This window comes from Emydura macquarii, unplaced genomic scaffold (assembly GCF_026122565.2).
Source record: "Emydura macquarii macquarii isolate MOO-44397 ecotype Brisbane River unplaced genomic scaffold, CSIRO-AGI_Emac_v2 contig_2473, whole genome shotgun sequence".
Taxonomy (NCBI): domain Eukaryota; kingdom Metazoa; phylum Chordata; order Testudines; family Chelidae; genus Emydura; species Emydura macquarii.
The window spans coordinates 21641938-21659063 of NW_027132610.1; the positions used below are offsets into that span (position 1 = coordinate 21641938).

The following is a 17126-nucleotide window of genomic DNA, read 5'->3' on the forward strand; positions in this document are numbered from 1 at the left end:
CTGGCAGTACCTCTCTTAGAGAGCCTGGTGGGCCAGGGAAAGGGACCCTGAGGCTCTCTATTAGCCCCAGCCATGCATGGAGAAGGAGTCAAGGACATTTCATAACACACTACAGCCTGATGATACCCTCTAGACCCAACCCACAACCTCCTCTCCAGCCAGGCCAAACCCCAACTTCACACCACACCTTGCCAGGCCCCTCCCCCTTCTATTGACCATACTAGGCCCCACCCCTTTTCAAAGCCCATCCCTTTTCTTCCCCGATCAGGCCCCTCCCCCTTCTCTTCCCCTGACCACACCCCTTCCAGCCCTCATTTCAGGCCCCTCCCCCTTTTCTCACTCGGACCAGGCCCCTCCCCTTTCTGTCCCTCTTTTCAGGCCCCGCCCTCCATCTTTTCAGGCCCCTCCCCCTTCTCTTTCCCCCCGACCAGGCCCCGCCCTCTCTCATTTCAGGCCCGACGTTGCGGTTCCTCTTTCCCCGGCGGCTCATCGTTGCCTGCGCGGCCGGAAGTCCCGCTGCCACGCACGATCATGGCGGCGAGGCGGTTTCCGGTGGGCCGAGGCTCCTCCTCCCGACGGCAGCAGCAGCAGCGGCGGCGACGCTGGGGCCGGCGGCGGCCGGTTGGTTGCGCGGCTTTCCCGGCAGCCCCTGTGCTCGGGCAGCGCCGTTCGGTTGCCGGCGGAGCGGGCCGCGCTCCTTGTCTTGCTCCCCGTCTGGCTCCGCGCTCAGGCCCGGGAGGACGGACTCCCCCCTCGCCCCCTCCCACCCTCTCCGCCCCGGGCGGCGGCGGAGGAGGCGGCGGGGACCGGGCCGGCTGTGGAAGGAGCAGGTGAGTGCGGCGCCCCGGCGGGGAAACTGGGCCGGGGGAGGGGGGGCAGCGGGGGACTCCACACGAGGAACGGGCCCTCCCCCTTCCACCGCGAGGAGCAGGCCGGCGGGACCCCGCCTCCCCGTGCGCGGACCCGGGGGCGGGGGGGAGACTCGGTGTGGGCAGAGCCCAACCCCCCCCGCACCGCTGCCATCCTGCGCACGGGGAGGGGGGGGGGCGGATGAGGAGCGGGCCGTGTGAGGCCTGGGGAGGGCAGATCGGCTTCGGAGGCCAGGGGTCACGGCGGGCCGCAGGAGGAAGCGATGGGCTGAGGGGAGGGGAGGGGATGTGACTTGTGAGGGGAGCGGTGGCAGGGGGACTGTCGGGGAGGGCGGGTGCAGGTTGTACCAGGCGATGGGGGGAGTCGTGGTGCAGGGGCAGGCGAGAGCGGATCGGCCCTAGGCTGTGGGGGCGTCTCTGCCTTGGTGCTGAGATAAAGGATGGCTGGGGGGAGCTGGGGGCAGCAGACTGGCTGTGCGGTGTGTGATTTGTGGTGAGAAGCAAGGGGGAGGGCTGTGGGGTAGAGAGGGCCCAGATCAGCCATGGAGTCTGCTGTACTTGAACCATTAGCTTGACCTGACATCCTACCATCTTCTGTGGTTGCTGTTTTACAGACGGGAACCCTGTTGGGCCTTCTCACTGCCTCCCAGATACTTGCAACCTTTGCAGGCTTCTGTGTACTGGAGTCCCCTTCTCATCTGCAGATAGTGAAATGTAGTCAGCCTTTTTAGCTGAATTTGGGACTTGTCAGTCTTTGTAGCATAAGTCCTGAACTTTGGTGCCTTTTCCTTTTCTTTAAAGACATCTTTTGTTGACTCCCATCCAAAACTTGTAGTTTAGGCTGATGGCCCAGATCCTCAAAAGTATTTAGGTGCCTGATTCCCATTGAAATAAACAGGAGTCAGGTGCCTAAATATCCTTGAGATATGGGCCTGTGTGACTAGTATTGTAGATTCTTCCTTTTGTCCCCAGCATCACAGCTGAACCTCTTTATTGGCTCCTCGCTAGACCTAGATCATTGCTTTTGTAGATGGGGCTGCTTCAAGACCTTTTACAGTCTGGATTCTACTGTATGGTAGAGTATGTTCTACTGAATGGAACCTAATAGGAACTGGCTGGTTGCATTTAAAAACTTAGGCCTTGTCTACACTAGCATTTATACTGGCAAAACCTATGTTGCTCATAGGAGTGTGTTTTTCACACTCCTGAGTGACAAAAATTTTGCCAGCATAAGCGCTTGTGTGGACAGCACTATGTTGGCAGGAGAGCGTTTTCCACTGACATAGCTACCGCTGCTCATTTAGATGCTTTTATTATGTCGGCGGGAGACCTCTTTCCCATTGACATAAAACGGCTGCACAAGTGCTTTTACAGTGGCACAGCTGTACCGATGTAGGTGTGCTTCTGTAAGTTTTAAGTGTAGACTAGCCTCTAGTCTGGAGAAAGTTGTTTTGAGAAGTGGCTCCCTACCTTTTTAGACAAAATGTGAAATACCATACACATAAGACTGCATCTATACTTTTTTTGTTTACCTTTTTCTATAATCCTAGGGACTGAATTGTTGCATTTTACCAATAACAGGCCAATCCCAGTTGACAAATGTGAACACATTGCTATCAATTACTTACCATTATTGGTCTATATGTTTAATATTATAAAGTAATGCTTTCTGTTAAATAAGAGGTATAGCTAACTTAAGACATGTTCATAGCAGAGGGTTGTAAAATCGAACTCTGAATAATTATTTGCTGAATGCCAGGCACCAGTTTTCATGTGTAACTTGAAGACTGGCAATTTGGTTTTACTTCTGTGTCGGCATTAGTTTTTGTATGTTATGCAGCTGAAATTTGGCCATTTCTATATGACTATGCAACATTTTATCTTTTTTTAAAACACTCTGGAGAGATGCTGGAATAATTGCTTCAAGTCTAAGATCACATTTTCTTAACACGGTGGCATGAAAAGATTATAACATTGATTAAAAAAGACACTTAGCCAAAAATTCTTTACAAAGAAAAGTGGAAGAGGGGGAGCACTGGCTATTTTAATTGTTTCCACGCTACTTTGTATCTGTCAGTATCTCTTTGACATTAGTTTGCTATATCCCAGAATGCCACAGCATAATCAGTGTACAGTTGACTTTATAAAATATTTTCAGTTTAAAATATTGTCTTGTATTTTCTAATCGGATAATATTTATAACGTTTTAAAGATAGACATTATTCAACATGGCTGAAGATGATAACTTGTATAGGCAATATACATAAATTGCCTTGCCTGTCTGTGCCATCTTAGATTAAGGCTAAACACTTAACATACTTTTTATCATCTGTTCTATTAGTTTTTATATTTCAGTAAGATAGTGAAAATAGTCTAGTCAGTGTTGCTTTTATTTATAGTCAGTTTCCATTTACTCTCAATTGCTAGCTTTCCAACAGCAAGATGCTATTATGACAAGGGAAAGTGTTCAGTTTTTCTGCTTTTTAAAACAGAAAATCAGTGGTAAATCAAAGACATTTCATGTGAACATTTTTGTTAACATTAGATTTTGTGAAATAGTATTTTTACAAAATCTAAATGTTGGACTATATTTGACCTATAGGTATATCATTATTACTAATTTAAATGTACATTATATTATATCCTGAATCATAGTATTGTGTCACAGAGTAGTAGCTGCAGTTACATACGTAATATCCAATAGGTGTAGTAATACAAGTGTGTAATACAAAACAATGATTTTTATAAAAAAAATTATTTTTATTGAAATTGGATTTTTATTTAAATACCAGCTTATTGTTTAAAAATAAACCTATTTAAAATTAAATATGAAATTATGACAACTTTTATTGAGGCCTAAATTTACCATAATCTTCTAAAATAAATTTAAAAATATTAAGCAGTACATATTTGTTGCTGAAGTCTTAAAGAAAGTCAAACCACTGAACTGGTGGAAGTCACTGACTAAACACCTAGAACCAGAGTTTATTGAAGTACTAGAGCAGCCTTTGACAGCAGTAGTCTCTTCTATAGGTGCAGAGAGAATATTTACTTCATTTTAGTTTATTCAACTAGTTCAGTTCAATAAGTAACCAGTAACAATCAGTTCAATTCACTAACTGCAGAAAGTACTTCCTTTGTTTAATAAATCAGTTAGTTCTCAAGGTAAAACATGTTGTGGTAAACTTTTTTCTTAGGTATTCAGTATATTTGAGGTAGTTTATTTAACTAATACAAAAATTAAAATGCCCTTTGTGCATTTATTTGAATTTGTTTATCCATGCAAATAGTTTGACACAATTCACAACTAAAAAAATTGATCATCGTTTAGTAAACAACAAGACATGCATTATTTGCCATTTTCTAACATAAAAAAATAAAGGATAAGACTCTGAATAAACATAAGTTAAACTATATAACAGCTTAAATAAAAGTGTGTAAATATAGTGTATCCTAGTTAGCAAAAAGAAGTACCACATTTTGTATAAAGGCTGTACTTACTTGGAAATCAACATATTTTAATAGTTACCAATTAATAAGAATCATCCTCTCTTTAGGAAAATAACTAAAAAGTACAAATGCAAAACAATATTAAAATCCGTTACTTAAATCAGGGTTTCCTGTTTACTGATTTAAATCATGATTAAAATTGGTGATTTAAATTGCTTTGATTTAAATCATTCCACCCTGTTACACATTATCATTAACAGAAGTATCAAGGAAAACATTACCCCAACATTATTGTTTGTATTTTTGTAGTGCCTGGTTGCCCTAGTCATGGATCTGGACCCCAGTGTCCTAGGCTCTGTAGAAACAGAACAAAAAGACAGTCCTTGCAGCAGAGAGTTTGTGATTTACGTATAAGATGAGAGACAACACATGGATACAAATACATAGATGGGGGAGTACATGTTAATTAATTTGTAATATAATAATACAATGAATTCAGTTCACTAAATGTTATCTCTTACGCACTTGACAAGCTTCACTTAAAATAAGCCCTCTTTTGTACCGCAGAATGGTATAGAAATATTTACAAGACAATAAAGTGTAAAAGTGTTGACTGTGTATTTCTAATTTATTACAATGATGCCTTGGATGTATGGAAACAAGCAATATTTTATTGTTAGACAATTTAAATAATAAAATTAACTAGTAAGTTGAGTATTATAAAAATGGAATAGGGAAATCAATTTTATTTTTCTGTGATATTCATTAACAGTGATTAAGATGTCATAGAAGATGCAGACTCCTAAATATTACTAAATAGATTGAGTTACCAAGTTATATCATGTCAGTGAAATAAATAATTAATGATTCCTTCTAATTAAATTAATTTAAAAAAGATATTTCCCAATGTTATGCATTTAAGGTATTTATTGGCAGAGTTGAAACTGGAAACTGTTGAGTGCTTAATACTTTATCCTGATGGGGGCTCAAACAAAATTTGTTGAACCAGTTAAAAATTGAGGGAGGAGACACAGAAGCAGACCAGATGGGATTAGGAGTCTGAACTCTGTTGGTGATCACTGTAGGACTGATTTTTTTGGATCATGGTCAAACAAATATAAGAGCACTTCTTTTAGAAAAGCCTAGGAAGAATTAAAGTAACTTGCTGAATTTTATGGGGACATTACATTTCAGTTGCTCTTGGTTATCTGTTAAACAGGTGGCTGAACGAGTCAGAAATAAATGTCCCCCCCCTAAAATTTTGGAATCCCTCCATTCCTTTGAGTGCATATAGAGGGAGGGAAGAGGAGCGTTCCTACACTTGCCACAACATAGTCAAAAAACAATATTCCTTACTATTTGCATGTAAAATATCAATTGTATTTTGTGCATTTAATTTCCTTGTTTGTTGACAAATGAAAAATATTAGTGATTGCACATTCAAATAAATGCATTTTACTTAATTTCATAAATGTGTGTTTCAGTGACCTTGGTTCTCAGATTTATTTGCCCCTGTCTAGATAACCATACCTGGGCCCTAATCCTGTAACTGGTGCTAAATGCGTGGACTCCAGTTGAATTCAATGGGCCTCTAACTGTAGGGTTAAGACCATGCAGATCCGGTTATGGAATTGAGACTTGATTATGGGATTGATGGACTTGGAAATTAACATGCTATGTGCTCGTAGCATGCTGTTTTCACTTGGAATGGTTTATCGCAACAATTTTTTTTCCGGTTAGGAAAATACATGATTCTCATTGACAGCTGGATACATGCCAGACTTTAAGAATGGAATTGATCTTGTGTTATCTGAACATGCATACAAAACTCCCCAAAAAACCCAAACAAATGAAAATACCTTTTCCATGTTCAGAAAACTCAAGCGGTTGAATGGAATTTAACTAAAAATTATTTTGGTTCAAAAGAGTATGAAGAAATTACAGTCTAAAATGTAATTTTTGTGGGAAGATTATAGGTGCCCAACAGTAGGTAGTTAAAATGAAAGTACCTCTTTAGTCGTAATTCGCTGTTGTTACCACAGTACTATAAAATGTCATTTTTAAAATTGGTAATCATCTTAACTTTTCTGTGACAGTGAATTCCAAAAGTTTGCTAGTTGCTGAGTGAAGAGTAAATTAAAAATAATCAGTTCTGTTTGTTGCCTTTGTTTAGTTGAAAATAAAACGACATTCTTATTATAAGGCAAGATGAATGGGAACTCCTTATCAGTGTGTTCCTATTTCATATATCGTTATATACTTCTACTATGTTCCTGTGACTCTACTCCTTTTTGCACTAAATAATCCTGTTTTACTCACCCTTCATATGTTGACTCTCCCCTCTTCTGATGCCGTCTTCAGTACCGTTCTTCTAAACTTTTTTGTTTCAAGTGTGTCTTTTTAAATGAAGCCTGCGAAAGTGAATGCTGTATTTGATATGTGGTCTTACTATTAATATATACAATGCCTTTTTAATATATTCTGTATTCTCTTCCTCCCCTGCCCCCCAAGGATCTAATTGCATGATACCTTAAAATTAGAGCGAACAAAACACCTGGATATATTTAGGGAACAACCTTGAACTGGAAGGAAGCTGGGCTTGTCTAGACTTGATGTTTCACTTTCTAACTTTGACAGTTTATCTTTAGACTTTTTAACCACTGCTGCACATTGAACTATCCACAATGACTCCTAATTGTTTTTCTCAGAAGACTGGGCTAATTTGAACTCATCATCTGTATACAAATTGAAATAATTTCTCCTGGTGTGCATTACATTGCATTTATTTACATTTCATTTGCTGTTATATTGCTCAGTCTTCTATCTTGAATAGAACATTCTGGAGTTCCTCAATATTCTCCACAGTTTTTACTAACCTAATTAACTTCTTGTTACTGGCAAGTTTTACTATTTTGCTATTTTTCTTCACCCTTCAGATCATTAATAAATGTTAACCATTGTTTCTAATCCCTAATATAATCCACAATTAACTACTTCTCTCACAGCATGTACCAACCTTGCACATTCAATAAAAACTTGGTAACATGAACATTGGTTATCTGACAGAATGTTATGTCTCAAGCAAAGATTTGGATAAATAGTCATGGGGACTGGGAAAGCCTCTAGCAGAGCCCTAAACTGTCTTCTGCATTCTATAGAAGGGTTAAAGAGTTTATGGACTTCAGTGCATAGTTTTCTACAGAGAGAACATTGTGCTGGAGTCAAACTACAGGGAAAGAGCCAACATTCAGATAACCATGAGATTCAGATAATGAAGTTCTGTGTAATGAAGAAATCAAGAGACTGTCAAAGTTGCCAGATCTAAAATATAGGTTACATCAGTAGTATTTTTTTCTTGTGTAATGTGTTTTTCTTAAAACTGGCTGTGGATTGTTCTCATATAGACTGGCTTTCCTAAGCTGATTTTTCTGTATAAATTGGTATCACTTAAACGGAGAATAATTTTTGGACTCAATTCTCCTTCTGTAGCCTGTTTTTCTGTAGCCTGCCGCATATTCTCATCTCCCCTAATGCTTCCCTCCTCTGACTAAGAGCTCCCTCCCTGCTCCCAGATGAGACAATTTATGTCTAGGAAGATTTGTCAAGCATAGGGTGTATCTGTTTGCAAAATTTATTCAGTTCTTTTAGTGTTAGGAAGGATTTCAGATGTATGTCAACACAAACCAGGGTGCACAACGAGCATGGCTAATGTATGGGAGGGGAGATGAGTGAGATGGCTGCCAATAAGTTCTCCTAAACAGTGAGTGGAGCAGTAGGAATCCCCTTTAGAAACTTAAGTTGCTAAAGTGTGAGCCTCTTTACCAGTCAAATCCCATCTATTGAAAGAGTAGTTAAATGCCATTCAAAGTGCTCTTTACACTTGAAATCACTGAGATAATGGTCAAACACGTGACCAAAGTAGTTTGCTGCCTGAATGAGCAGAGCAGCTTCTGATGTTTTCCCAAAGGGATGTTGGGGAATCCAAATCAGGTCTTAAAATAAATTAAAATATTTCATTGTTAGTATTTAGTTGACAAGTTTGAACCAATTTTTTTAATAATCAGAGGCATCCCTTTGTACTCAGGACAGTCCATTTATTTATGATTCCTTCTGTTCCTTTCTTCGACACCTCTACAGAAATTCTTCTGCAATTTATAGCATAATATATTATTCTTTTTTATTGTGAATTCAGTGGCAATAGCTCAAAACTGAAGGATTTTACAGTTTTGCTTTTTTTTTTTGGTTGAAGTAGTACAAAATGTCAAAAATTAGAAGGAAGGTCACAGTGGAAAATACCAAGACCATATCCGATAGCACATCCCGAAGACCCAGTGTGTTTGAAAGGCTTGGACCCAGCACTGGAAGTACTGCAGAGGTGAGTTGAAAAAGTGTTCTTCTCTTCCTACCCACCCAGCATCTTCTCTTTCAGGACATAGATAGTGGGGTAGAGTTGTTCATGAGTACTGAGTACTCTTGTCATTGGTGATGTTTGTAAAGGTAAAGAGAACACATTCACACAGAGATGTTCAAGATACTAATCTTTAGATTTTCAAATAACTTGTGTTGTTCCAGCTTCTAGTGTACATTTAATAGCATTTTTATAAACCTAAATTTTGTATCTGCCAGACTTGGTGCTCGTTGTTGGTTTTTAATGAAGTAAGTTACTGACGGATGGAAATCTCAGATAAATGGGAGTAAATGTGGACTCATTTGTTTGTTCTGCCACACTCACACCAATGGTATTTCCAGAAATGAGTGTGAAATTTACCGAGTAATGTCTGTCTCTTAGACACAGTGCCGTAACTGGCTGAAGACTGGCAACTGCCTCTATGGGAACACATGTAGATTCGTACATGGCCCTTCACCACGAGGTAAAGGCTATAGCAGCAGTTATAGAAGGTAAATCAAGAACTCACTTTGAATTGTTCACATGCTGTAGGAAAATAGCTTTTTCAAGTATGTCTTCTGTAAAAATTAGAAATGCTGTGGTGTCCTAATGGTATGTTTTATCAATAACCTTGTTGGATTGTGAAGCTTCTGAAAACAAATAACTTGGCGAGATGCAATGGGTTTTCCCTGGATTTTCTTGTGTGTGTAACTTTAAAAAATATTTAATAAAGTGCTGTGGATGCAGATTAACTTCTTTTTAACCTGCCTTGAAATGGGACATGCAAGTACTTTAATAAATGGATTTCTGTGTAGTGTATCACTTTGCAGCTTCTGTCTGCCTCTCTGTTCTCTACTAAAATGTTGTTTTGCAACTGCTTAAGGCAATACTCTCAAAATCATAGCCCATATCCTTTTGCCTTCACCAGTAACAATATTTTTGTTGGTGAGTGAGGTGGCTGTTCTTTCTCTCCAGTTGTGAAGAGACATGCTAGGGAATGAAAATGTGATTTCATGACTACCTCTACAGACAAATCTCCAGCAGAGAAATCAGAATAAAAAGAAAAGTAGTTGTTAAGTAAAATGAATGCACTTTGCTTATAATATTATAACAGACATTGTTATCTTTTTAAAAAATGCCCTATGTAGTAGTCTGAGTCTGTGCTCCGAACCAGAACTGTATATATTTTTTCTAAAGGGAAAAATATGAGTTAATAATTTTCAGTTCAGCAGCTTTAATACAAAGATCTCAAAGATGTTACAAACATTAATAATGCTTTACAACACCTCTGTGAGGTAGGAATTAGCCTCACTTTACAGACGGGTAAACTGAAGCAACTAAATTAAGTGACTTGTTGAAGGTCAAACAGGATGTCTGGCATGGATGTTATGGTTCTATTCCTGGCTCTGTTTCCCATTTCTGTGCCCTAATTTTAAGACCATCTTAATTTTCGTTGCTTATAAAACTGTAGCAACTGGGAATAAAATACAGATAACCTTTGAGCTTTTTTTCTAGTATACAGTGGAACTTACTGTAATGTTATGTGCTGAATTCTCCAAAGAGCAAAGGAAGAGAGGTGCTTTACATGAAAATGATTCTAAACTTACCTTTATGTGCTGAATGTCATTTTCCTTTGCTACAGTATTTGGAGTATTGAGCATATGGCTCTACTTGCTCATTTTTTTTTAAAAGGTGTATGCTTTTAATGGACAGCAGGATTTTTGTTTTTAATTTTCTGCTTCCTATAAAGGCATGACATTACCGCTGGTATTCAAGAATAATATTGGTTTACATCTTTATTTATGTTAACTTTTTTCTCCTATAAGTTATATAAAAGTCAAATTGGATAGCTTGCAAAACTCAGAGTTTTGGATAAGTGAGCTGCCAGAACATTTAGGAGCTTGCTTTAACTCATCTATAGCTCTTAGCAAGGCACTAAAGTATCTGCTCTACACTAAAGAATTTTGGCATCTCCTGTACCATTTTGTGTCAGGAAACAGCTGTCAAACACTGTGTTCCAAGTACCAGTACCATTATACCATCTCCAAGTAAACTTTGTAAATGCTTCCGTCTGCACCATTTCAGCTCAGACATTGTCAGTGCTAGAGTATCTGTGAAGCCCAGGTGTTATGGTTGCACTGGGTCAGTTGATCCTCCCAGTGTAGTCCCATGATTGTCTTGCAAGCAGCTTTGGTAGCAGAAAACACTGTCACCTGTACCTGTCCCTCCAATTCCATGCCTGCACAAAAGAAGCCACAGTGATACTTAATGTATTTATCCTGACCATTAGCCTGTCCACAATTCAGGCCATCATCCTCCGGTAGGAAAACAGGACACTTACCAGCTTCAAACTTCCGAAAATGTAACATAAAATTTTATTTGAATTTTAATATCTCTGTTCTCTCCCCATGGGTCTTGGTCTGTTCATGACAAGCACAACACAGAATAGATCATCAAACACACACATCGGCTCATATGCTACATTTCTCTTGAGGAAAAATAAGAATTTAATAACAAACCAATAAATTACTATATGTATGTTACTGGGGGCCAAGGATGGCATCACGGTTAATAGCTGCCTGAGCCGTATCCCTGAGACATCTGAGTACAGGAGGGGGAAAAAAGGACGTTAGTAAAAAGACACACATCACAGTTAGTCCACAATCCCAAAGTGAATCCTAGCTCTTTACTTACCTGCTAATGGTACTTCAGTAGCCAGTTGTTTGGCATCCCTCATATACTGCCTGATTTCCAGTACACCTTCTTGAGGACTCATTTCATGAGGAGCCAGATGACTGACTGGACATCATTAGCTTACCCAGAGAGATGTCCTCCCTCTGCATCCTGGATTGTTATGAAGGAATCCAGGCATATAGGGGGTGTTGGAAAATCTGGTTGCCTTTTTGCAATAGCGTTGACATAGAGTTGTGTGAAGGCACAGCTCCTGGTCATTGCATACTATGCATACAGTACAAAAACACTTGAAACAATCATTGGAACAAACCACTGATGAAACCAAATACAGCATACGGTCAACAAGCACAAATTTGTGTATGTATTGAGAGACACAACTAAGGAGAGAGATATACATAGAATATACACTCTACAAAAATATACATTGTAAATGTGTCTGCCCCTGCTCCAGAGACGCTGCCTGGCATTATGGGATAGGTGCCACAATGGTGCCCAAAATGATTGGAAGGACTGCTGCGAGTGAACACACTGCACTGATTTACACAGCTTGGTTTGTGTAATGTGAACATGCTGAATTGCTGCAGGCAGTAATGGTGCTAAAAGTGCTAAGTGACAATATGAAACCTTGAAATGGTGAAATTCTCTAGTGTAGACAGTTAGAATATGGACCATCTGGGCATCTTATGAAAAAGTCCCTGAAGAAAATACGAGGCCTACTGAAAGATACCTTGTTAGGAATTTATTTAAAAATGTAACTGTAGTCAGTTGTAGAGTCCTTTGTATACTATAATGTGCGCGCTTAATTGCAATTGCCTGTGTAACTAAAACCTTACATTTAGTGTCCATAATGCAGGACTTTCTGTCTTGTGTAGTATATAGAAAACTTTAAGATCTTTTAAAGGAGCAAATATTATATAAAAGAATAAAATTCCAGTGCACCAGATGAAATCTCTGTAGAAAATTCACTAGAAAATTCAGTCAGTTTGTGAACTTTTTTCTCTGTCCTAAACCAAAGTACCAAAACCAGCCAAGGCCTCATGAACAACCACCTCTTGAGTAAATCTATTAAGCAATTTGATGAAACTAGGTGTTTTGTTTAACAGATTTCTACTGTCTTTATGTTGCTTTTATTATTTGCAGGGGGAGAGGGTTTAACTTCATTTCATCTCCATGTTTATCTCCCAAAGCAATAAAAGGTGACAACCACACCATACTTTTTTCTGCTTCTAATTTCCTGATGGACTTCCTCATCTTAAAGAAGTTTTGAATAATGCCTAAATAAACTGAACTGTTGGTGGTTTCCAGCTTTTTCACACTTAGAAATGTGTAGTGAGAGTGGTGGGTTTGGTGTGTTTCCCCACTTACTCTGAAACTTAAAGGGAAAACCTTATGCATTCTAGTAGTATCAGATTATCTTTCAGTTAGAAGGTACATGAGTTGTGTTCTCACTAGGTTCTGTTGCTTCTCTGATTTGTCCATGGGGTATTATGAGAACAGTGTTTCAACCAGTGTTTTGGGGGCAAGTATGTTACCTTTAGATCATATGTAATCTCTTTGCTGTCTAAATGAAATTTTGTCAATTCCACAAATCTCGCTCCTTTTGGTAGCAGCTTGGGATTTCTGATGGAGCTGAATTTAAATAAAATAGACACAAAGAACATTAAAGAAATACCACTTTTTGTAATACTGAAAGCTAGCATAGAGCATCTTTGGGGAAGAAGTATTGAGACAGCTCAAAGGAACTTATTTTAAAGGATTAAACCAAATCCTTTTTAAAATGAGCTATTATTTGCCTAAAACTATAAATTTAAAATATGTTGCATGTATGTATTCTATGAAGGTGACTTATTTATATTTATGAGAAGCAGAGTGGATTGATTTAAATCACCAAGAGAAAATCATTGATTTAAATGATGTTTCCCACTTATACTTCTTCACATTTTTTAAACAGTGGTGCAAATCTGATCACTAAAATGTGTTAATTTACAACTCAGTATAGCATTTTACAATATCTAGGCGGGTATACGTTGTATAATTTTTTAGATAACTTGATTTTTATTAATTTAGGAAATAGTACATAATACTCATTACCTGTGTCAAGCTGCAGATGCAGCAGCAGTACATTAGGAATGGTAAGAACTAAATCACACACACAAACACAATAGCACTTATATTTTATTAAACTAAATTTTAAATATTACATAAATGTTTCACATTTGCAATTGAAGCAGTTTTCTGAGTTGCTGGCTGACGGCTGTCCTTTTTTTTTTTAATTTTCAAATGTTATTAACTCTAACAGACAAGTCATCACAACACTAAATGTACGTTGTCCTTAAAACTTCTACAACTAGCTCTCATCTTCCCCACTCCCACTATCATTTTTATTCATAGACTGAAACAGAAATACAAGTTTTCCTGCTTTTTCAACTTCTAGTTGATTTCTGAGCTTTGAGTGAATAATACCAAATGATGAAAATATTCTCTCTCTGCCTGCAGAGGAAGCTAGTGCTGTGAAAAGTTGGCTTAGCAACTGAAGAAACTCTGTTTCAAGGTGCCTGGCTAATGATTTCCACCAATTCAAGGGAGTGACTTTGTTCAAAACATCATCAGTAAACATGTACTGTTTAAATGGTTCCGCTCCAGCCCTGAAATTTATTATAACTGGCATAACTGAGGAGTGATTTTGAGATGCCCATGCTATGGCAGCATCATCTTCTTCAGAAGTTAAGCATCTCTCTTTATATTTGGGGTCAAGAATGTTCGCAAGAAAATGAGGTGGAGTTATGCTTGTCTGCAGTTTAACTTTTCTGGTGAGGTATTTCTTTCTTCAATGTCTCTTGAAATGCCTTCCAAATTTTGACAGCATCTGCAATGCAACAACAATTTCTCTAAAGTTTGTTTAAGGCTATGGATATAGGCTTCATTATACTGAGCATATCCTCTACATTCCTCTCTAATCCAATGTTAGATACTTTGGATGAGATACTTCCATCTATTTTATCACAGTTTTCTTCACAAAATTTTATGAGAATAGGCCAGTTCTTAATAAATTGTTCAAAACAATCAACCACAGAATTCCATCGAATATCTTGAGAGAGAATTAGTTTGAATCCTCGTGCTCTCTTCAGTGAAGCTGAAGCAAAATGGTTGTTACGGAAGTATTTTGCGACTTCAACAACATTTTCTTTTATTCCTGGAGAAGAAGTACTTAAGTCTTTGGCTAAAAGATGCATTAAATGGGCACTGCAGCCATATGTTATTAAGGAGCATCCTTCCGTTTCTTCTTCTAAGTATCTTCTCATCTTTGCCACGTTTGCAGCATTGTCTGTGACAAAACTCCGCACGTGACAGTTGAATTTTTGTTCACAGTTTATTACAGCTTTCACTGCCATCACTTTTAAATATTCTGTTGTGTGGGCATTTCCCGATGTATCTATTGTTTCTGAAAGATATGCAACCCCATCTCCTGTTGTCACACAGGCACATGTTACTGGATCATTGTGTAGATTGCTCCACCCATCAAGGCTTAAACTGGCAAAATTCCCCTGTTGCACACTGTTCAAGTTCCTTCTCATACACTGTATCTAGCAATCTTCCATCAATGTCTGCTCTACCAGGTGGAGTGTAGCCTGGTCATAAGGACTCAACCATGTCAATGAAGTGTTTATTGTTAATGTGAAAAGGAGAATTTGTGGCATAAATGAACCGAGCAATCTTTTCATCTATGGTGTCCTGTTGGTATTTGCTGGTCCTTACTACAAACCCATCAATGGTGGTGGTTTTACTGGATAATTGAAGTCTTTTGCTTGCTACTGATACTTTGTTGTCCGAAATACGTTTAGTTGCAGCACTGCTGCTAAAAGTACCAACGGATGACTCTGAAGTTGTTGCAGATAGACAGTCACAGTCAAGGTCTCTTGTGCTTAAATGGAATCCTGAAACAAAATTCAGAAATGATTTTGAATAGTCATTCTTCTCACTCTGTTATTCAGTTAATCATTTACATTTTTTTCAGCAAGGATGCAGATCCAATTCCAAATAACCAAAAAGGCTAACACTGACTACACTTAGAGTACACTTAATTTTGGAATAAGTCCCATAGAACTCACTGGCACTTCTGTTTTTTTTGAGAAAACAAGTATAGGATGGGGTTCCCTTGGGAAAGCTGAGTTATGCTGAAGTAAAATAGGGAATAGACTTATGGCAACATCATCATTATGGTCTGTGGTCATGATGTTCCAAAATAAGGGGCATGTATTATGTAATATAAAATAAAAAAATGACACCCAGTGGCAACTGGCAACTCTAGATTTCTCTTACTGCAGCTTTCTGTACTGTATACTTGGGTGATATATTCTAAACCTAGTTAAATAATTAACCAATCCATAAAGATTAGCTAAACTTAACTTGTTTTCTAGCAACATCCAACATACCAAACAGCTTGGGAATTTACTTGTTAAATCACACTTATACTAAAAGGCATAGATAGTCTTGAAGAATGATGCATTGTAAAGTGAATTATTTACGTTACTAACCAGTTGATCCACATTGTTCTTCAGACATATCCACATCATTTTCTCCCAATAAGCAGTTTTCATGATGATGTTTTATTGCAACTAGGCCCTGCATCTCCTCCTTGCACTGCTTACACTTGACACGTTTTCCTTTTTTACCCAGGGAAGGAATTTCTTCAAAATATTCCCAGATAGGATCTCTCTTACACCCAGAAGCCATGACAGTTTTTCTGTGGCAAAAGTGAGGGGGAGTATAGGAAGCTGTGTGTGTATTGAATGTGTTCCCTTTTTCTTTCCAGTCCACTCCACTGTTCCTTTCTACTCTGCCTCTGTCCTTTGTCTTTCTGTCTTTAAGACAGTGTCTTAACTAACTCTGCTGCCTTGCTTGACCCAGCTCCACCATCACATAAGCACAGAACAACAACAATCCTATCCAGCCTGTGTCTTTTTTTGCACGTGTGACTTTAGTTTGCTGAGAAACAGAAACTGAAAGCCCAGAACTTTCAAGAAGCAAGAGCTGGTAGTTAGGCTGGACAGACTAGAGCCATTGTCATTTTTATGAGACTGTTGGTGTAGGTTTAACATATTTGCGATATTTAATTGTAACTGTTATTTTTTAAATGAGAGAGAAATTTAGCATTTTATTGATGATTTTAAAAACAATAAAAAAAACAATTAAAAAAAAAATCATTGATTTTTATCCACCCTGATGAGAAGTATGTTTTGTTAATTAGTATTGGGAAAGAGGGCGGATGGAGAAACCTTGTTACCATTGTACCTCTCCCCTGACTTTAAAATCACTTGAGTGTACAACTTCACTGCATGTTAAATATTTTGAAAAGTATGAGGAGGATAAATAGGAGTCACTGGCCTTTTAATTGGATCTCTTTAAGATTGTACCTTATTACCAAATTTAACTTTTTAACAATGGAAAATATTGCAAAAGAGGAAATTGAAACATAAACGAGGCTTCAAATAAGCAATTTTTAAAAGTAGAAACAACATTTTAATTATTTTTTTCTTAAATATCTATATGTACAGGATATCGATCCGTTATAGAATGGGGAAACAACACAACAAAAAATAATAGAAATCTGTAACTCCTAGTGACAACACGAATCCTTCTAGGAAAAAAACAACTGTCCTGAAGCAGTGGCTTTTAACCTTTTTTCATTTGTGAATCCCTAAAAAATTTCAAGTGGAGGTGCAGAT

At 38.4% G+C, this 17126-nt stretch overlaps 1 protein-coding gene across 3 annotated transcripts in view; it reads left to right on the forward strand.

The window, feature by feature from the left end:
• The first annotated feature begins 710 nt into the window (after positions 1–710).
• Positions 711–17126, forward strand: part of ZC3H13 (zinc finger CCCH-type containing 13) — a 54937-nt gene continuing 38521 nt past the window's right edge. For 2 of the 3 annotated variants that reach the window (XM_067563134.1, XM_067563135.1), the window contains exons 1-3: positions 711–830; positions 8572–8694; positions 9109–9218. In XM_067563134.1, the coding sequence (XP_067419235.1) occupies positions 8578–8694; positions 9109–9218 (227 nt within the window). In that variant the 5' untranslated portion in view covers positions 711–830; positions 8572–8577. The remainder of the gene's footprint in view (positions 831–8571; positions 8695–9108; positions 9219–17126) is intronic. The other variant, XM_067563136.1, reaches the window with a different exon arrangement.